This window comes from Pithys albifrons, chromosome 1 (assembly GCF_047495875.1).
Source record: "Pithys albifrons albifrons isolate INPA30051 chromosome 1, PitAlb_v1, whole genome shotgun sequence".
NCBI classification, from domain to species: domain Eukaryota; kingdom Metazoa; phylum Chordata; class Aves; order Passeriformes; family Thamnophilidae; genus Pithys; species Pithys albifrons.
Genome location: NC_092458.1, coordinates 108,109,981 through 108,132,580, shown reverse-complemented (window position 1 = coordinate 108,132,580; position 22,600 = coordinate 108,109,981). Strand labels below are relative to the sequence as shown.

The 22,600-nt window shown below is 38.1% G+C and overlaps 1 protein-coding gene across 15 annotated transcripts in view; it reads right to left on the bottom strand.

The window, feature by feature from the left end:
- ROBO2 (roundabout guidance receptor 2) overlaps positions 1-22,600 on the bottom strand; it is a 444,791-nt gene that overhangs the window by 45,673 nt on the left and 376,518 nt on the right. For 9 of the 15 annotated variants that reach the window (XM_071563317.1, XM_071563336.1, XM_071563371.1 and 6 more), the window contains 6 exons: positions 22,129-22,300; positions 17,032-17,214; positions 8,504-8,546; positions 6,812-6,939; positions 2,197-2,478; positions 1,700-1,825 (listed from right to left, as the gene is read on the bottom strand). In XM_071563317.1, the coding sequence (XP_071419418.1) occupies positions 1,700-1,825; positions 2,197-2,478; positions 6,812-6,939; positions 8,504-8,546; positions 17,032-17,214; positions 22,129-22,300 (934 nt within the window). The remainder of the gene's footprint in view (positions 1-1,699; positions 1,826-2,196; positions 2,479-6,811; positions 6,940-8,503; positions 8,547-17,031; positions 17,215-22,128; positions 22,301-22,600) is intronic. The other 6 variants (XM_071563345.1, XM_071563397.1, XM_071563379.1 and 3 more) reach the window with 1 other exon arrangement.

Genomic DNA, 22,600 nt, shown 5'->3' with positions numbered 1-22,600 from the left:
AGTACTAACCAAGGAAGTGAGCGAACAAGTCCCTGCTCACCCTGATGGGGACTGCCTAACCAAAGCTGGGCTCTGACTCCCGTGGTGCTCTAATTATCAGACTATTTGAAGGTCTCCCCCAGTTTCTCATGTATTACAGACATAATTATCCTGTATCAAAGGCATAATTAGTAGGCAAGAGAGAGCAAACTACTGACTCTGCAATCCAATAATCTGATGCTCTTCTGAGCATTGGGGCATTCAGGTGTGGGCTGCCTTCGTCACAACAGGAGTGCTGTGGCCATAAAAAGACTGACTAACATGATTTTCTTGGGTCCTCAGAAGATTTATTTCAGCCTGAGAAGCACTACACAAAATATGTTTCGCTTGAAATATTTGATCAAAATCCACCTTTTGATCAACTGGCATTTTCCAGTGAAACTTCATATTTTCTGAGAAAATTCTTAGGCAGCCATAGCTGTCAACATATTTAAAGTGTAATACTGCCCTCTGATAACTGGCACATATGTACCTCAGCACATCAATTTCTGCATTTTCATGCAGCCTGGGGAGCAAGCTGATTTTCTAAGCTGCTTGCCAATATATCTCACATACAAGGAACAAGAATCTTTCTTGAAGTATTGTATGCATGTAGCTCCCAGATACCTCTCTGTGAATGCCATAAGCCTATTTTTCAGTCTCACTCAAATCATCTAACGCTCCCCCTTGAGAACACAAGACTTGCAAACATATTTGGCTATTTGAGGTATGGACCAATGATTACAGGCTTCTAATCTTGAGATTCAATTTCAATAGTTTTTTAAATTGACATAAACAAGCCATTTCTAGGTTTGGTCTGTTACTCTTATGATTACTACAGCTTATAATGGAAATTCAAAAGGCTATGGATATAGAATGACTATCAAGGTTAAGTCCCTTCATCTGTCTCATATTTCAGCTAAGTGAATTCACAGATTTTCATTTTAATTGCTGTCTTTTCAGTTTTTGTTTTGAAATAAAAAGAAAAATAACCAAGACAGTTATACACAACATAAGCAACAAGTAAGAAAATTAAAGAAATCAAGAAAAAGGTGTGTTTAAATATAATACACAACCACATGTACTACAATCATTTTCATCTGATGAAAATGCATCACATTTCAAAAGAACATGCAGCACACACATAAAATTTACATCCTGTTTGTATGCAGGCTTGGCACAATTTGTTGAAACCCCAGTCATCTTCCAGGGCCCTACAATTATTTCTGTGCTGCTTCACTGAAGAATAGCATTTAGAAACAGCTCGTGGGAGTGGGGGATCTGTTAACAACTCAACAAAAGCATTACTCTCGTCATGATGTTCAGTGTGGGGACACCTATAAACTGAGGATAGATGCAGAAATACATTTGCTCCATGAACTGTGCTGTCAGGGACAGGATGTGACAAGGAAAGGCTGGCAATTGCGCTGACAAGTACCGCCTGGGAGGAATCTCCAGTTATCTACAAATAGGTTTTGCCAAAAGCTTTTTTTTTTAAGTAGAGGTCCATGTGACAGTGTTCTCTAATGTTCCAGTGAAACTTCATATTTTCCGGTATTTACTAGAGGCAGGCACTCTCATGGTAATTCTCAACCTGTGCCTTGCAGGTCTTCTGCCTCCCTGGCGAGTTGCTTGCCAACACCCCTCCGTCCCTCACTCCCCTACCGACGGTGGAACCAACCTGAGAGGCTGCCACTCCTTTCGGAGCTGTTGTGGGAGCTGGTGGTGCTGAAATCCTGTGACTGGTTGTGTGGCAATCTATTAGCCAGTCCCTCAGCCACCCGGTAGTCAGGGATGTAAAGCAAGGCTAAAGGTTAAACGGCAAAGGTCACAGTGGCATTGTGGGATTAGTCAACGGCACAAGCAAATGCAACACATGCAGTTAGCAAGTCAACAGCAGATGTGATGGGCTGGCAGGTCTGAACTTATCTATTTTTAAAGGTACACCTACCCTAGCCTAATGGAAGGCAGATGGCTTGGTGACCAGCATAGGACAAAGAGGAATAAAAGCAGAGGACGACATATTTTATGATGGTATGAGGTTCAGCAAGCATGCAAGGTATGTTAGCATCAGTTAAGGATGAACAGTGTCTCACACAACATAAAAGAATTTTCTAATTCATGCACAAATGATACAGTGTAAAGCCAAGGGCTCTGGAAAATAAGAGCTGTAATTACCATTGTTGCCTTTGCCTTGGTCTGGGAGAGAGTAACCAAATCCCATGAGGTCATTTTTTTGCTGAATTGAGCTTTTCCACTGAGGATCAGGTAAATCGACGGCCAACTCATGGATGCTGTTGGAATGCAGTATCTGGGTGGTGGCATATGGCGTAGCTTGAGTTATTTGGCTGGAACTGTTGTAACTAGTTTTCGTGGTGAAGTCAATGCTGCTGTAAATGGCTCCATCAGAAAGCATAGTAGCGGTTTTATCTCCTTGCCCTGGTACTGGTGGCAGCACATCTGTGGTGAACATAGGGGAATGAAACAAATCATTGATGCACAGGAAGCCTGAAAGTATCAAGGTTTAAGATGAGAAATAAATGTGTCATTTTGCATGTTTGCATTTCAGCTGAGACAGGTCCATGAGCCAGCGAAGGGAAGATGATGTACAACCATCGCCAAGCTATCAGCATCTGTGACAGGCCTACCGCTTGTCCTTCACGTCTCACTGCCTAAAACCATCTTTTATTTTTTTTTCCTCCGTACCTTCAACTGTGAAAGTGAAATTTGGAATATTTCTCTAGTAAAAAGTGTTTTCAATTGTTCACTCTATGTCAGAACCAGTGAAACTGTCTGGGCTTCAAGGAAATGATGAAAGGAGAGAATTTACAAACCACCGAGGAAACTTTCTGAGAAAATACATAGAAAAACTCTCCTATGGATGCCAAAGTTCTCAAAGTAATTTTTAAGGGCATCACCTTGATTTCTGTGAAGTTTTGTGCATCAGCTTATCAAGTTTTCTTTTTGACATTAGCTAATACATTTCTCCTTTGTCACAAAGAAAAACCTGACAAAATCAAGTTGTTCCAGATATGTGAAAGAAAATCTGTTATTCTGAAGGGATTTAAGTGATCAGTCCCTCAAAATGGCAACACAGTGTTCATAATGAAGAACAACTTCTCCAAATACTCCAGTACATTTACCTGAAAAACAGTACAGCATATTTAAATAAATGTGTTGATATTGACTTTTCTACATATTTTGAATCATATCACACACTGCAGTTTGTATATTTAATCAGTTAGACTGGCATCTCTCTTCTTACTAAACACTGAAGTGACCTTTGTTGGTAGAATACTAGATCTAGAAACTGAGACTACTGATGTGTGAAGAATCTAATGATGACTGGCAGGATGTTCCAAGGAGAACCACAGCTCAGCCGATAACTCTCTTCCTTCTCTCTCAGAGGTCAATATATTAAGTGGTACGACTTTTACAATTTATTTAGAATCTGAAAAGTTGAATCAATCCCGGAATGTACTTGTTTAAAAAAAAAAAAAAAGAAAGAAGGCAGCATAATTTATATGCCATTTTCTTTCTACAGCCAGATGGCAGATTTGAATTCCAAACATGAGATCACACTGGAGATAATGCATACTCCTATAGTGAGGATGTTCAGGTCGCATTCTAGAGATCACAGTCATTTTGGAAATACCTTAAGCACCAGAAAGAAAAGATGATTCTTGCACCTAAACAAGTGTTTAGGCTCAGTTCTAAACTCAAATGGGCATTTTGTGAAATGTCAGTGAATACAGTTGTTCTCTCGCTGTCTGAAAGACTTATTCCAGCAATGAAATGTGACATCACAGTCTCCTCCCACTGTTTTGGTTTGGTTGTTTGTTTTTGTTGATTTGGTGCATTGTGTTGGAGTTTTTTTCCCTGGGATGAACATTTAAACTACAAAACTATTTTCTATTGCATTCATGAATGCAACAGTGAATATTTTAGTATGGACCCTAATAACATCTGCAGTCTCAGAGAAACAACATAATACTAACAACAAATATGGCAATTACAAGTGCTCAGCAGAGAGACTGCAGAAACAGAGATTAAATTTGGGTCTATCAGCATGATCTGGTTTTGCAGACAACAGGGAAATGGGCACAATCAAGTATTTAAAAGATCTTAATTGTATTAAGTTATAACTGCAGATAAATTGTAAGTGCAAAAAAATTACAATCAATGCAAACTACAGCTCATATTTCAAAATCAGGTTATTACTATCTATCTGCACACATGCAATGTGCTTTCTAGGGGCAGTGCACAAACAGAAAACCATTTATTCAAATACAGTATGAGATATGAGAGACATGTGCAGTCCCATCTTTCTTGCATTTCATCCACAATATGAAGAGTTTTCCTTTCCGCAACTGGTTTTGTCAAAGTACAATGTCTTGAAGTTTAGTAAATAAATTCTGTTGTTTATATATAAAGTGAAGTAAATCCAGCTTAACCTATCTGTCTTGGATTTGCAGGGAAGTAAAAAACTAGCAAAATGCTCATGTCTCAAGTACTTAGACATACATCTGTCTTTTAGAGCACATTTCTGGCAACTGAAGAGGTATCATCTCCATTACAGTCATTTTAAAATGGAGAACTAGACATTTGCACACACTTGAAAGGAAGTTGCATAGCTCCCTACCAGCCAAGAACTTTCAGTCATTCTTACTAATAAGCTGAGGTTCTCCAGACATTCTGGGAATTTTCAGTCCAACCATGGATTACTTTTTTGACCTCAATGAGATGTGTGCATTAAGCACTGAAAGAGCTATTAAATCACCATTTTACAAAGTGCCATAATCACCTAGTAAAAGGCAAGTGTGATTTTTCCACCAAGTTCTCATAGCAAAAAACCCCCACACTGTACATTTCAGACCAAAGATGGACATGCATTTGCCACGGTATGCTTTCCCCCTAACTTTCCAAAATCTAACTTATTTTGTAGTTCTTGAGATAAATGAGATAGTGCTGAAGTGCTGCTGCAGGGAAGCTCTTTCTTGGTGCCTCTGGAGATGCAGTACCATTTTTTGGCCTTACATGACTCCTAATCTAACCTGTGCTTCTGACTCACAGCCTTGCTTTCAAATGCCTTGCTGGGACATAACATGGATCTCACTCTTAAGGGCAATGTTAGAACTGCCTGCCTCAGCTTCTGAGTTTCCAGTGTGAGTGATTCCCACCATACTGTTTTTGAAATTCTTACAGACGTTTCATATTGTCACATCTTTTAACCAAGAAAAGAGTTCTATCTAAAAAGTTAATAATCTATCTATACATGATAAAAGACATCTGACTTCTAGTCCATCTTTAAGTCAGAAGCATCCTGTCTCAGCTGCTGAAACAGATAGGGATAAGTGGTCCCATAACAGCCAGAATAAAAGTGTGAGTTCAGCTGTAAAGATCATGGGTGGAATTAAGCTGCTGAATTTCAAAATGTAACTGTTTTATCTCTTGCACAAATTTGGACCTATGCCTCATCCACACTGAGGCCAAAAACTTTAAAACATGCTTCCAATTTCAGTTGTGTAGAGCCAAATGCTAAAAGAAAATGGTAATTTTTCTGTATTATGTGAGCTTAAGAAAAGATGGAAAAGTACTAAAGGGTTTTATTTGCAAGATATTCACAACAAAGAAGCTGGCAGATATTCAGTTGCCTTCTAAATATTATCAAAAGTTTTGCTTACTTTTAAATAGTTTTGTATGACAAGAGCTTTACAACATTCTTGTATGGAATATAAATCTAGTGTGTTTTGTTGTAATTTGAAGTCAGAGTAGTCAACCCCAGGCAAGAGGTTTTGCATGCAATGTATAACCAATATGAGAGATGATTTTCAGAAGCAGATTCTGGTAGAGTTCAAAACTGAATTCTTTTCACATTTATCAATTTGATGGGTTTATAGATTTATTTTCTTTTTGCATTTTAATACACTTTTGATATATGAAGATGTCTTGATTATTGTTTACCTATTTATGTCTTAAAAGTATTGATATGCTGATTTACTTTAGAAAGTCTTCTGAACAGCACTATGCAGAACGAGCTGTGTTATCACAGAAACTAAGAAAGTAACAGATGTGAATGTTACTATGACTTTTAAAATTTCCAATCATACATCTTGAAATTTTCATTTTAGTAAAATGTTGAAACAAAGTAACCCCTCTAAACATTTGTCATCTTAATAATAAATCCTTACTTCATCTCCCCAAAGTTCCTCCCTCAATTCAAAATGAAAACAAATCCTTCAAAAAAAATCTAAATAGTTCCCTTTTGTGTATTCTTTCCTCCAGTGAGAAGGAAAGTTGCTGAAACCTTTGAGGCCTTCTTCATTGATTATGGATTATGGTTGACTGAAAGCAGGCCCTCAGCAGGAAGAGGATGGGTAAGGCGACATCAAAAATGCTCTTCTGTTCTTCTGCTGAGGAACATCATTTCTGCATCCCCCAAATTCTGCTCTGCCCTTATGGACATCTTTTATCCCTGGCTATATTGCCCTGCACAGCAGATTGCTTATCTCCACACAAAAGGGAATGATGTTGAGCAACAAATACATTTCTCTTGAGATCATAAACAGACCCTGTCTCACCACTGTAGGGTAAATTACAAACTAGACCTACGTTTTAAAGAAGTAAAAAGAGACAAAGCAAAATGAACATTTTAAAGTCAATTTTCAATCAAACCTAGAATCGCATGTAGAAAGAACTATAATGACAAAAATATGACACAGTATTTATCATAGATGTTAACTAATGGAAGCCTATTGTATACTGAACAGTGACTTAATAAAAGGAAATGTACCTCCACGCCCAAAATTGCCAAGATCATTGGGTCCACTAGTGCTGTTGTTTACTGGCAGACTTGTGGCAGGCCAGGAGTCTGCAAGCCAAGGATAACTGGGGTCACTTGCATTCAACAGACCTGGTCGACTGAAGCAGAACAAGAAAAAGAGATATACACACAAATATATACATATTTATTTAAAATTACAATATCTGTGAGACAACTGGTGATCGTAGAGGCCATATCACTTTTCTCCTAACACCACAGGTAGCTAACAATTTAGAAGACTTTAATTTATTTCAATTTAAAATTGTGTAGCCTTTGATGATTTAAAGACCTTGAGCAGTTAATTAAGGTTATATACAAATCAACTTTGTCAGGAAAAGTGGGACTAGGCATCCATCGTTACTCTGCCAGAATCCAAATGAACTCCATTGTCTGTGTGAAATAGGAGTTCGGCAGCACCAGCACAGGATCCTCCACCAGGGCTGTGTGATAAATTACCACCTCAAGGGAGCCATCACTCAAACTGATTGCTCCGTATCAGCCATTTCCAGGACTTTGGGCTACTATTTCTTCCTTCGCTTGCATCCCAAATGCATGCCTGTCATCTACAGGCTGGTAACTCTTTCTTTGAGCACTCTTGGATGGTTTAGAGGCAAACAGGTTTGAGGAGGATTAATGGAAAGTCCACGGCTATCTCTATCTGCCACTCCTGCATGGCTTTTATATCCCTGTAATTCCCAGCTTTGAGAGCAGTATTAAACAGCAAGCATGGGGAAAGAGAAGGCACGCTTGGGCCATGAGTCACCGTGTCTCTCTCTCTCAACCCAGGATAAACAGAAATTTAGCAAGGCAGGTGGAATGTTTGCATTTGTATTTAACAGGGAAAACAAATAATTTCCTGCAGACACCCCCCCTCCCCTGAATGAAAACAGAAAGCCATCCACAGTTCTGCAGCTTTTCTAGGTTATTAAAGCACTCATGAAGTTGGAGCAACATCTCTGATCACTATGCATTATAGACCCCTGCCTGGCACAATCCCTAAGAGAAACATCGGTTTCCATGGAAACAACAATAAGACGGCCCAGCCACATTCTTGCCACATCTACTCCCTCTCATTAGGCCTCATCTCTTTTTGCTAAAATATTGATTAAACAGGAGATTGGAAGTTATTACCACGGCCTAATTACAATCTCCATATTGGCAAAGGGAAAATAGATGAGGATATATGGGCCTGTTATCAGCTTTTATCAATTTCAATTGAGTAGCCAAAGTTGTGGAATCCAGTCCTATCAATCTACAGCCTATTCATCATCCATGAATCATTTATTTCGTGATCGATTAAGTGTAATTGTTCACTCACAGCAATTTAGGGGAGCCAATAAGGAGTCTTAAACAACAGCAACTTCATTTGCTAATGTCTAATTAATGCAATAAACATCCTGGTAACAAATGAACACATTCTTTGTGATATTTACTACTCATTTCTTCCAGGGCATCTGGGAGATATGAAACATCTGGGCTTGATTCCTACAAAGTGCACAACAAATAGGTCATTAAACCCTGTTGTAAGCTACTTAACTCCTCCTGGTGTTGTCAGTCTTCCCAATGATCAGTTAAGACCCAAGTGCATCACCTACAGCATTTTTCAGATTCCTAATTTTAAAAATAAATACAATGGAAAGACCTTAATACAAAGTAACATACCTTCCATTGCTCATTAGTCCTCCATCTCCTCTTTGGAAAGTGACTGTGTTTTGGGTGGGGAAAAAACAAAACAAACAAACATACACACACACAAGCACACACATATAAGACAGGGAAAAATCAATTAGTAATAATCAAAAGTAACAATTCAAACTGCTCAGTGTCTGAGATCGGAGGCTTTCTTGGCATCATTACAAAATAAAGTACAGAAATTATAAGACTGGGATCAACCACATCAGAGTTAGTTTGTTTATGATTTCACCACTTGTTCCTGATTGACGCCAACTCTCTCTGCAGCCTGCAAGGCAAAGCAGCCATCTGGGCAAAAGGCCTGAATTTACCACAGGTCCCTTCATAGGACTTTGCCTTGCAAGACTGAGCCATGTGATGAAATTGTTTTCTTGGCATGCTTTTACTTCAGAACATAACGACATTGCACCAGTGAGTTAATAACATCATGTCATAATGCAGTAATATAATGTCACCACACAAATATGCCATTTCCCAGGACAAACAGTCCTGGGAAAGAGGTGGCAGCTCTATTACAGCTGAAGGGATGGAAAAAAGCATACAGCTGCATCATTTCCATTAGAAGAGCAGTTAAAGAACTAGCACCCACACATAAATGCATACATGCCAGTGTCACTGGGAAGAAAAGGTGTTTCCAGTCTTCCATCCACAGGGGATGCCAAGGACATAATCAGAGGGAGCCAACTCCTTTTATGTCTCTATTCATGGGTGTCTGACAAAAACCAGCCTCTCCCTTATCTACTTTACTAACAGGATTACATTTCAAGGCAATATAGGTAAACCCACATTACTGGTGAGATGCTAATTGACAACATGTGATGCTTCTTTTTGAAGCACTGGCAAATATTTTGAATCAAGGCCAACAGACTACTCTGGTCCTCAGTGGCAATATCTCATTATTTATTGCCAAGCATAGATAAGGAGGACTAGTAAATTATAGCAGTGTCCTGGACACCTGCATCTTTACAGGCCCCTGACAAGATGAGTGTTTGAATTTCAGAGAGGTGTGGAAAAGTCTGTGGCCAGTTTATTGTAAAATAGACCTTGGTTTGGAAAAACTGTTTACCTTTGCAGAGACAGACATTTCCATAATTAAATTACAGCTCCCAGAATATTTGCAAGATTTTTCAAGGACTGGTACAAACTACACAAAATCAGAATTAGGCTATTATACACTATTCTAATTGGACAAAGTTAATACACCCAATTACTTACACACAGAAATTCTGTGATCATTAAAAGAATTAGCAATGTCATAAATCCACTGGAAAAATACTTCCGATGCCTTATAGAATCCTTGTCACTTTATTAAGTCCTGGGATAATTTCATAGCCTACATTCAGCAAAGGGGACAAAACTGGCCCCTCTGGAAGCTCTGCTGGAAGAGTGCTTAGTTAGGGTGATTAATTACCCTTCACTGCAGAGCAGACTAATACCAATATCAGAAAATCACTGCAGTCAGATGTCACATCAAAATGGTTAATAGCTGAATTTTGAAAGGATGTAATCAAACCAATTAATGAAAAGAAAATCAAAATGCAAGTATGCAAAGTACTAAATAGAAGTCTGCTATTGAAAAACAAGACAGGGTAAAACATTGAAGGCAATTCATTTTAGAGCCAACGCTGCTTTCTCTAACAGGCTGTCAAATGACTGTATCACTCATTGCTTAAAAGTAAATAATCTGAAGTGCTGTGAATATCATGTTAATATGGAGAGATGTGGGCACTGCCTGGCTGTTTCAAAGTATCTTGGTCAAAAGTATATTAGATGCCATTTCCTTTCTCCTCCTCCCTTTCAAATTTAATACTTGACTTCTGCATTTGTCAAAGTCACAAGAAATAAGGAAAATGAGAAACAAAGGCTCATTTGGTAACAACTCTTTTAAATAAAGTTTACAGATTTAAGGATATTCCAGTAAAACATATTTTATGAAAGATGCTTGGGGTTAATGGTCTTGTTTAGACTATGATCTACCAGAAATAATTTTGAAGTAATTTTGTCACCACTCAAAAGGACATACAGGTGTGTGAGATTTTAACTGTCATATGGAAAATAAATCACAAAATATTTGTGGTCTTCAAAATATTTATATCCTTTGTGTACCCTTACAAAGTGAAGCTAAAATTGAGGAGCTGGTAGGAAACTGCAGCAAAGTTTGCCCGACGCATTTTATTTTCTGTGTAGTCAGGTAGAGGAAAACTCCAAGGCATGCTGTGAGAAACATATCAGGAAGACGTGACACCAAAACCTCTTTGCTAGAGCTGTAATTGCTGCAGGTTGGCTGTGGCATATGAAATTGTGGAGAACAGACAAGTATCACAGCATTTGCTCTTTTTTCTTCTGTATATCCTGGTCGCAGGAACTATTTCCTGGTTTGTTTGTTTTTTCATATGTCAAATAATCTTACACCCTCCCAGTATAAATATTGTTTTCAGAAGAAAGGTTCAGCTGAGTTTATTAAAAAAAGAACTTATTTAGCAGTGACATTGTTTTTCCTGAAGAAGACTCTGGCTTATATGATGTGCATGGAACTGGGAAGGAATTCATATTCTTTCGTTTATACCCTGTATACCAATGTATACAATGAGAAAACCAACAAGGAAATATTTCAGTTATTTACTATGCTTGATGGAAAGAGTTCTGGAATGTTAATTAACCTGGCCAAAATTCCTCTTGAAGTGTGAACATGCCACCAGAATGCTACAGAAAGCAACACCTAAATGTATTCCTGATGCCACCCATGAATGGGCTACCTAAAGCTGGATAGAGAAGGTGCCTTTCTTTTAACATCAATGTTGTGAAAGGAAAGACAGCTAACAACTGAAGATATGGTCAGGCTGCCAACACAAGCACTATGTTTATCATTCCTGCCATACATTTTGTCAGCATTTTTGCCTGCAGTTTGATTTCTGCAATTACAAAACAAGTCTAAATGCCTGAACAGGAGCATACTTAATGCAATGCAGGCTTGTAGATGTCACTGTAAAAATAAAACACACAGACAGCTGGCTTTATTCATCCTGTCTCCATTTCAAAAAGCAGCGGAGCAATTTCAAGGGGCAATGTAAGAGGAGGAAGGGAAGGATGTCCCTATCACTGACCCACCCATCTCCCTTGCTTTTATCACTAAGGAAGCAAAAAAGCTCTTTCAGCAGTCTTTGCATCTGATATATATTCTTAGAAAGGCTGAAGACCTGCAGGGATGAGATTGGTTTTCAAAAGAAGATGAAAAAATAACCTCTGCATAGAGAGATTTTGAAGGAATCCCCACCAGCTTATACTTCAAGGACTGCAAAAATGTAGAAATATAATCCAAAGTGCATTTTAAATGCATAAATATTTCAGGAAATAATATTGTATATCTTTGTATGAAAACCAGCATATGTTAAGGAGCTTTTCAGATGCTTTTTATTAAATATATAAGGAGGTACCAAAACCATTTACTAACATTATCTGACAAGGTTAAACTTAATCTTCATGCCTGCTAGAACTGAAAAAATAAGAATGTATAGTAAGTTGACATTCAGAGGCAAGAAAGCTTTAGAAAGCTTTCTGTATTCCTATCTCTAGTAGGCCACATTTTCCTACTGCAAATGAAAACTTTAATGTTGCCAGCCAAGTCTCATTCCTTTTTCTGATAAGCTGTTTCTCAAATATGAATGTAGATTAATCCTCTTTTAATAAGCATTAACTCAGAACAGATAATCAGCACATAAAAATTCCATCAAATCTTCTGTCTACCTTTGGATGATTCTGTCAAATAGTTTATCCGCATTTAACAGTTTCAGCAGTTGCACATAAAATGTGTAGCATTTCATGATTCTCTCTCTATTTTTAATTTGTTTTTTGTTTACTCAGTTCTGGAAAATCTTTAATCCCAAGGAGCACTAGTCACTAAATAAGCTTACCTACTCATAAGTGAAAACACATATTTACTTTTTTTGCATGGCTGACAGCCTAGACACTTGAAAACACCTGAGTATTCAAGTGAGTGGGTACTGGCACAACAAGTCTGAGGGCACAGGAAAGATAAGCAGATAAATAAACGAATTCTGTTCTGTCACTGTGATATAGTATTGAAATAATTTGTCTGTTATACAACTGTTCAGGTATCTCTTTTGTGCCATCTGTCTTTGTATCAAGTGGAGCCCACTTTGTGTGTTTATATGCAGGCAATCTGAGTAAAGGGTAACCATAAACATACCAAAACCATCCCAGCGCAGCAGTACTTTAGTTTTCAGAGAAACTCACAAAGGTATCAATCCTCTTTATGTTACAGAAGAGATGGCTGAAAAGGAGTAACACTTGTATATTTAGTGCATTTGTGCCAGACTTGCTTTTGTTAATAGCATATTAGGGTAACAAAAATGTCTAGTTCTTGTACAGCTGCAGACAATGACACTACTACTTATCAACAGTAATCTAACAAACATATTAGCTAATCACATGTTTTGTAGTACTGAGAATCAATGCCTGGTGAGTCATGATGGGGGAAAGGATAGTGGAAGAACAGTGATGCACAGAATTGTGGCTCAATAACTACAGGAGTCAGTTCAACTAAAAATGACTAAAAGGATTTAGCTATGATTTTCAATGTCACTTTATTTGTGACCAATCTGAGCAGTCCCTTCGTGCTTATGAAAATGTTCACAAAGACAGAAAGCTTAATGAATTTAACTCAATCAGTTATTCTTCTCTGACACAAATCATTAGCAATGGCCTGACATTTGCTGTTTGCTTTTCTCCTGCATGGAGTGTTACAGTAGTTAAGTCACACAGCAGAAATTCTATATCTTAGGAGTCTAGTCACAGAATATAAGCAACAAATAATCATAGTGAATGACCCATAATCTGAAAATTACCTGGAAGCAAGTGATTATTGAACTACTGAATCCAGACTTTTAAAAAACTATTTTTAGTGTTCTAGCTTCTACACAAAGGCAAATACAGCCAAAGAAAAACAAATCGCAAAGTATTCACATCAGTAATAATAGGTTTTTGGTTTTTTGTGTGAAATAAAGTAAGTATATGAATGTTCCACTAATAGATTCAATTCTCTTTATCAGTCAAATGTGCACATTCTGCAGCTCTCTGAAGGATTTAAAGCAGATGTCTGAACAAAAGTTATAGGAACCAAATACAAAGATGCGTTATTTAATTTTGGAAAAATCCCATGTTGTGTGCCAAAGAAAAGTGTTTAGGTTAGGATCTGTGTTGCCACTACTCACACTGTCTTGACCAAACCTGCCTGGGAGCTAGCGGAGCAATCCTGACCCCCAGAGCTTTTCCACAAGGACACTTCCTCATAATATCACAGGCCCCTGGGGCAGACACCACCACCTTTGCTCACCTGCCCTGACAGTCATTTGCCCTTTCCTGCAGAGGTAAACACACAAACTGTGGCTGAAGACAAGCAAGAGTGAGAGAGCAGCTACCTGAGCGTGAGGACTGGTTCAGCAGTGCAGTAGGAGGACTGGACTCTATCACGTGGATGGCAGAGGGGACAGAAGAGGAGACAGCTTTGGTAAATGAAACTGAGGGGCTAAACTGTACACAAAAACTTTACAGACTTCTGCTGGAAAATGCTGAGATTTATCAATCTTTTACACTGTAACACTGAGGTACAATTATTTTTGAGTTTTTAAGAGTCAAGATTAGGCATAAGAGCAGAATTATTTATTTGTATTAATTGTTACTATTAATTGTATACTCTATTTTTCCTGGCTATCCATATGTTGAATAAGCTGTTTGTAACATGCAGTTTCAGCCACACTTCATTTATCCTTCACATATCTTTAATCATGTTTATGATAATGCTCTACCATATGCTATCTTTTTAAAGATATGAAAAACAGGATACCAGCTTTGAACTGGATCATCAGAAAAAAAAGAAAATTTGTCAATTCCAAAAATCCTGTAAAGGAAATGAATGCATCAGTTAATCATTAGATTGACTGAAGATCTGAACACTTCACAGTAAAGGAAACTTACAGGTAACTAAGAGATAAAGTAGAAGAAAGTTCCATTTCTCCACTGAAAAAATGTTCAAGGTACTTTACCTTTAAAATCAAAAATCAGTTGTATATGACTAACATAGTTTACATTAAGCTAGTTCAAGCATCCTGTCCTGTAAATTAGTTTCAAAACTGCATTATTTCAAGGAGTTAGATGAGTAAGTATGCAGAATTGTATTGGCAGAGACATTAATGGTGGCAGATTTTATAATGTTCTCCTGGAATCATTAGGAAAAGGAATGATACATTTTTATCAGATATCGGCAGCTGAAGTATTTCTCCTTGTATTTGGTTTTGATTCTGCATATCTCACATATCCATAAACACTTAGATAACTAATGTTTGCAATGATGAGTTGGTGAGGTAAGAGACAGACTAATGGACAGTACCTGCAGGGGTGAAGGTGAAGGACTGAACTGCAAAACAAGAAAGCAAACACATTGTGAGTTACACACCCTGATAAAAAGCGCTAATTGCAGGGCACGAGTTTCCTTTGGAATTGACTCAGTTGTGGTTGAATATCATAAGCAGGACATAACAGCTGAGCTTAAAGCACTAACCAGCCAGCAGCCAATGACAAATGATGGTCGGAAAGATGAGCAGTGAATTTCAACAGTCACATTTTGAAGACTCTCTGTGGACATGCTGTTCTCCAAGTTGTAAGCATTAGGATGAATTTTGAAGCATGATGTGTTATCTACTTTCCTTGCTGAAAGCATACACGATTTCATGATGCAATGTTCACATCACACTTAGATGCAGCAAACATCATGAGATGGAATGAGTTGCAGGAGACACATTTTATTACGACTATTATAATTATTTACAGCTATGCTTTTAAAGGGATAAAATACCTTGCTCTCCATTCTCCCCTGCTCCCTTGCAATATGCCAACTCACATACAGGGCTAATAATTCTCCTTTTTAAGAAAAGACTAGTTTTAGCTTGTGTCCAAAACTCTATGTAGGACTCTTTCCTAAGAGGTATAGCACAACTGTCCCTTATGAATCCCGTATGAAAAACCTTGGGACCTAGAAAGGTATTTCATATAAACTATGTATAGATGTGTAAGAGATACATTACTTTCTGAATTAACAACATTCTGCCTCTCAAAGACTAAAAGTCACTGCTCTCAAAGGAAAATAAAAAAAAAAAACCTCAGCAAAAAGCACAACCCATGAATGACAGAGGTCACATGGCAATAGAAGATGAGGTTCTACAGAAAGCAAGAGGGTCCACTGGTCTCTCCTCCCCTCCAGTGCTTCCACTGTTTGTCTGATGCCATCTTCGTCTGTCTTGTTTCACTAAGCAAGTGGAAAACAAATCCAGCAAGAAAGATTGAAAAACAACACAGAACAGTTTTCTTTCTGGTTTAGTGAGCCCAATCAGGACACTGAGGAGTGTAATGATGGCTAATGCTAAGCTGAGAAGGACAGTTTGGCTGTGAATGAATGTGAGTTCTTGGGAAGTATTTGGAGATGCTCAGCCATTTAGGGAGCCTGTGTCCTTGAGTTCACATGTGATAACTTGTAATAGAAGAGCACTTGTGTAACTGAAGTGTGATAAAATGTCAACATTAAAATATGCTGTTTCCTCAATTGGGCAAATCTTATTCAAAAAGAAAATGTTTTCTCTTTTAAATGTTAATAAGCACTTTCAAGAGAACCTGTCTCAATACTTGAAGAACGGAGGGGGTTGTGTGTTAAATTAGGCTTCAGAGCAACCTTCAGATTTGTGGCAGTTAACCTGACTTCCTAAAAATTCATAAGAATCCTGAAGCACAGAGTACAGAATAGAAAGAAGCTGGGGAAAAATGAAAATATTTTCACTTGGCAGGTACATTTGTCTTTCCCAATGTAGATCTAAAAATCTAATTTGTACCTGGAGCAAACCTTTGATGCAAGAGGACATTCCAAGGTGTTCTACCTCCAAGACAAAACTTTTTATGGCTTCTGCCACAGGAAAATTTTGACCACACTTCTCTCTCTATTGCATCACTCTTCTCTTCCAGCTATAGGTATGAAGTCACTGATTAAGGACCTCCATTCATTTCCCAAGCACATGGCTTCAGATACATGGAAATGCATGCGAATGAAGGAGAAGACCAAATACTCTCTAACCTTCCTTGTGAGGGTCTAGTCTAATTCATCTTTGAACATAGAGATAGAGCAGCACTACTAACAGAGTGCCTTCTGAGGAAGGAACAAGAGATTAATCCTCCTTGTGCTTTTTTTTTTATATGCTAGTGGTACTGGAGGTTTAAAAATAGTGTCTTATGATAATGATGAAATGTGGTACTGAGCAATGCATTTAAAGCTTCTCATACACCAGCAGTTTCACAGCATACATTAAAAACAAGCATACAAAATTCACCCGGGACACTTTTGCTGGAAGTTCAATGTGTGTTTTCAAGTAGGTTTAATAGCCTCTGTTCTCTTCATAATCAAACCTGATGAGATGGTAATAAGTTACTGTTCTTACCAGCATAATTGCTGAGCCCCTTCCTCTTCTTTCTTCGCCAGTACAGCCAGATGCTGAAGCCCATCAGAATGACCCAACATGCCCCACCGATGCCAGCTATAAAGGCAGGCTGTTTGACAACATCAGTGATTTGCTCAGTTATGCTGTTGTTATTTTCTGTGATGACAACTTCATTACGGCCTCCTGCACAGAAGAAATTCAGCAGAATGTGGTTATTATGAATTCTATGACACAAACAGGAACCAAGTACTGCAAATGATAATTAAAAAAAAAAAAAAGTAATGGACCTCAAAAGAATTATCCAAAGTAGAAGTTTAAGAAGTCGCAATGCACATTAGAAAGTCAGTGTTTTTAGAGAGCAAATCCATACCCATTTTGCAAACATATATTTAAAAAGATAGATCTACAGCACACTCCCAAGTAATCTAATAGATGTAAAACCAGATCATCTTTTTTTAAAATATACATATTTATTGGTTTGCTTTTGCATAATTATAGACAGGCATGATAATGAGAAAATGGATTATAGGAAACTAATAAAAAATAAACCAAACAATCAATAAATAGCTTTTTACAAATGAGAAATCCAAACACAAAATATGCTACTTCAGAAGACAGTTCCTTCCCTCATTGCTGTCAGCATGCCAAAATTCTTAGTTAACTCATTTGTTTTCTCTGAATGCTAGAGTTTAAAAATTTGAAATAAAAAAGAAAATCTATTTTCCAGAAAATATTTCATGGGGGAAACATTCCATACCAATTCTAAATGCACAGCTTTGATACAAAACAGAAAATCACACAGTTAACTGTAAGCTCTAAACAACCACAGTAAGAGATGCTATTTTTTTCACCTACAATATGCATGACAAATTCTTAATATGAACCTGTAAGAAATAATTATTACATGGAATACAAATTAAAGTGACATGCATCAAAAATTAGTATGTCGGATTTTAAACTGTATATTACATTAGAAAACTGTGAAGTCCAGTAGATGCTCACAATGCTTTTGTCCCCTTCTTTCTCTAAATGGGATCTTTTTTTTTAAAGGAAAAGCTTGGTTTCTGGCTTGAAAACAAATGATCATAAAAATATGAATGGAAATTCAGGTAATGCTAAAGCATAGAGTTCTAAGGCCAGAAGTTTTCCACTTCAAACCTTCCCTTGTAAAAAAATTAGTTTTAAGATTAGGAAATGCAGAACATATTTTTCTGGAGAAAAAAAAAAAACCAAACCCTCCAACATCAAAACCAAACCATGAATATTGACCCTATGTACATTTGATATAAACTACCCACATCTGTAGTTTTGAAATTTGTGAAAGATTTTGCATTATTTCTGGTAAAAGCATTTATAGAGCGCAACCCTTGAAGTGTTTATGCAATATTGCCCAGATGCCTGCCTGCATGCTGAAGAGCTGCAAGAGTATCTACTCTACTGAGACAAGAAAGATACAAACACTATGATTCTTAATTATGACAGTTTATCACATACACATAAAAACATAGTCGAATATTGCAATAAAACACTGAAATGGTTATTCAGAGGAAATTGTTAAAAGTATAGTATCATTATGCCTTGCTGTGAAAATATATGTATTCCTCTCCTTTAATTCAGCAATTCGTTAGAGTTACCACTCACTCCTTTCAACAGACCAACTTGCTGATTTCAGCCTAAAGCCAGCACAGGGTCACTGGCTCAATGAGATGTGAGAAGTCTGACGCTCCCAGTTCTGTCTCCATGACCCCAGAGCTTATGCCAGCCCAGCTGCAAATGGGGATCCGTCACAGGGCATAGCAACCCTGCCCCACTCCCTCAGGGACTGGCTCTGCCCAAGCACTGCTCCAGTCAAGATGCAGCTTCAGGCCCTTGATCATGTCCAGAGCTGGGCTGAGTCCCTTGGGAAGAAACGTGATGCACTGCATCACATCTCCACCACACTGCTGATCATCTCAGGGATTTTATTAAGCTTTCTCTCTTTCAGCACCATGTCAATATTTAGTAATGATGACTGTCTGCTTTTGCGACTGTGCTAGGGCTTGGCTTGCTTTTGGTCATTCTGGGCAAGAAACAAAACAGGCTTCCTGCAAGCAAAATAGGTCCCACAGAAGGATGCTGACACACTGGGCCTGCTAATGTATAAAAGGCAGTACACCAGCCTACACTGTCCATGCTGGGAAGCTGTACGAATTTTAGGATCTCAGAGCTGCAGCTGTACTTTTCCATGCTCACCTCTCCTCTCTTGCCTCTGCCTAATGGTTTCCAGTCCTGATGCAATGAGAATGAAACTGAGCACCTCTGGCAAGGAAAACAAGGGAGACAGAGGTGTCTCCCTTATCTGATTTCCCGCTGTTTTTTCTGCCCATGGAGACAACCATAGGTGCATCCCAGTGCTGAAAGAGGAGGTGCTGAGAGTAAAACTAAAAGAAAGAGGCACTCTATAGCACACTCTTCCAGGCACACAATTGATTTTCTAGTAGAAATCAGCAGGGGAATTGGTGTTGCTCTAATTGCCATTAACTTACAGTTAATTTCTGTGCCCTTTGGAGGAGAGGCCAAAGCAGTGGGATGGTGAGGAAAGGGGTAATGTTGGCTCTGCTCCAGGGGCAGCCCTGCTACCATGGAGAAGAGCAGGCAATGACACCAGCTTTGGGAGCAGGTGCACCTGGTCTCAAGAAAAGAACAAGCTCTTTCCCCTAATAACTGTAAAATATCTGAGGATCCCATCTTCTTCTCTAGGGTCAGAAACCAGTCTTTTGGGACTGGAGGATGTGCGAGCAAAGTGCAAAGAGCCTGTGGAGAGCTTTCAATGGACTTTACTCTCTCCCTCTCTTCTAGGAGAAGATGCAATCTGTCTCCAAATTACCTTCTAAAGTTTTCAGTCTGTCTACTTCTCTTACCTTTCTGTGCCTAGCAATTACAACTGCAAAAGTAATAATTCATTTAAATGTCAAAATAACATATGCTTTGTGAATCTGATGGTGGAAAAAAACTGGATACAGATGAATGTTCCCCGCTGACATTTGATAAAATTAATATATTTGTTGGGGTTTGGGAAAACAAATGGCATTAATTTTGTACTTCTTTATGTAATATTTAAGCAGAAGTAATAAATATGTCATCCAAGGCACCAGTGTACTATTTCATATACTGCAGGTGTTTCTGTAACAATGCTGTCAGTTCAACTAATTAGAACATAGACAAGGGAAGTGTGCGACCTGTAATGCTCCATTGTTCCTGAAGACAAAAACATAATGAAATATAATGTCTTCTTCCCATTGGAGAGTAATGAAGAACAAAACTAATTTGTTGGACCAAAAATTAATTAGACACATCAGATTCGATTGTACCTATTACTGTGAAAGTTTGCAGCTGTTCCTCATATTATTATGCCAGTGATGGAATGTAAGAGTGAACAGGCCAACTGATGAAGAGAAAAAATAGCTATGACATTAACCAACATTGCTGTTATCTCCAATTTTATTTCTGGTTTTTCAAGACGCTTAAATGTGCAAAGATGCCACCAGACTCATTGAAGCAGATATTCTGGGATCATTTAAGGAACAAATAAATATCATGAAGAATAATGGTGCAAAATTAACTCTCTAAGTGTCAACTGAATTTTGTCTTTCTTTCTTACTTTATTTGCATCCTAATATTCCTTTCTCCCTTCCTGCAACAATACAGATCTCTCTGCATTGAACTCTCAATTGTACCAGTCATTTTTTTGCAAGGAAAAAATCAGGATGAAGGGCTGTACCCAGATGTGGGGCTGAGCATTCTGGGAATCATCCAGGGAAGACCTTTTGTGCAAGTTTAACTCACGACATATTAAGTGACCCAAGGCTACTCATGTACTTGTGTGCTTTGCTAGAACAAGTGTAATGCCTAGTTAGATGGACTCTCTAGTGAAATAAGAAAAGAAGGTCCTACTCAAAGTGGATGCACTGACAGACAAGTCTTGCAATATCAGTTACTGACAAAGAGGTGTCCAAAATCCTTGCCTATTATGTGATTTCTTGCTTTCAGGTCTAGAAATATTTTTCTTCCTTCTCTTTGGCATTTCTGTGGCTGCCTTTTTTCTAAAAGCAGAGCTACTTTCGCCTCTGCTCTTGTATTTCTGTCTCCAGTGACAATACATTCAAAGCTGAAGTACCTCAGCTTCTGCTTTGATGAATGGGGAACCTGAATATCATTCAACATTTAAGCAATGCTTAGGGGATGGCTTTTTCTAAAGGTCTACACAGAATAGTCCATATTTGGGACAGTGTGGTGACAACATTTTCTAGGAAGGAAATATTTAGTAACAGCAAAAGTATCACAAGCAAACAAAAGCCTATTTAAGTGCTAACTAAATTAGATCATACAGATAAAAGAAACTGTATTATTCACTCAAAAGAGGTGCTGCTTTGCACAGCTCAGTTCAGATTTGCTAAATATGGTTACTTCTTCTATTCTCCCATATTCCTGTAGCCTTTATATTTTATACTCAGGAAAAATTTCAGAAGAAACAGAATCTGTGTTTCGCTCAGGTCAGGAAATTAATTCAGATGGAAACCACTGCTAAGAAACAGTCATTTCAAAGATGATAATGCTATGTTTGCTCTCTATTTGGTCTAGAGGCCATTTATTCTTTGTCAGAAGAAGCTTATTTGCTTGGGATACCTGAGAAACACTGACTTCAAATGTTCAGAAAACAACTCTAAACAGTGCCTTAGGTACCAATGGAATGAGTTAGGCAATATTACAGTCATCCTAACAGAAGGAAAAGGGAGTTCAGGCTGTTAGTTCCATAAATCCATCAAGCTGTAGAAGTGGTAAAGTCACTAAAAACCCACATTAAATCAGTTTCACTAAACAATCTGCATTTTCTCATGTCTTGGGAACATATTTCCCCCCACTTGCTGCAAGAACTCTGCATGAAGGGAAGACACAACATCAGCAGGCAGTAGGATGTTAAAAGCTAAATAACCAGCTCTATTCCAATCTTGTCTTTTGCTCCATGGATTTTTATGCTTCCTGAAGTGATTTATGAAAGCATTTCTTAAAGAAAAAAAAACCAGGCAAAACAAAACAACAGAACAGACAATCACTTACCAATTATTATGGGTTGTGGCTCACTTTTTACTCCCACACCTGCACTGGTGCTTGCAGCAACTTCCACTCGGTACTGAATACCTGGATATAGGCCACCTATTACTACAGACCGAATGGCTGCATCTACTGTTTTGTTGATATGAAATCGAGTCTCATTACCTAGGCACCAGATCTGGGAAAAAGTTGATGTGTTAAAATACATGAAATTCTTCACACTCACACAATTGTGCATAGTTATGACATATTAAGGTATTTCATGACAATCACTTATTTTGGGCTTTTTAATAATGTTACTGTCCAGGAATAGCTGAAATTGGGATGATTTAGCTCAGCAAACTATCCCAGATTAGCACAGGACCAAGCCAGCTGCAAAGACTGCTTGCAAATAACTCTCTGGACTGTGACCCTCTATGGAATGCAAATTCTGTGGTTACACTTCTTGGAAACCCAGACTACATCACCCAAGTGAAAA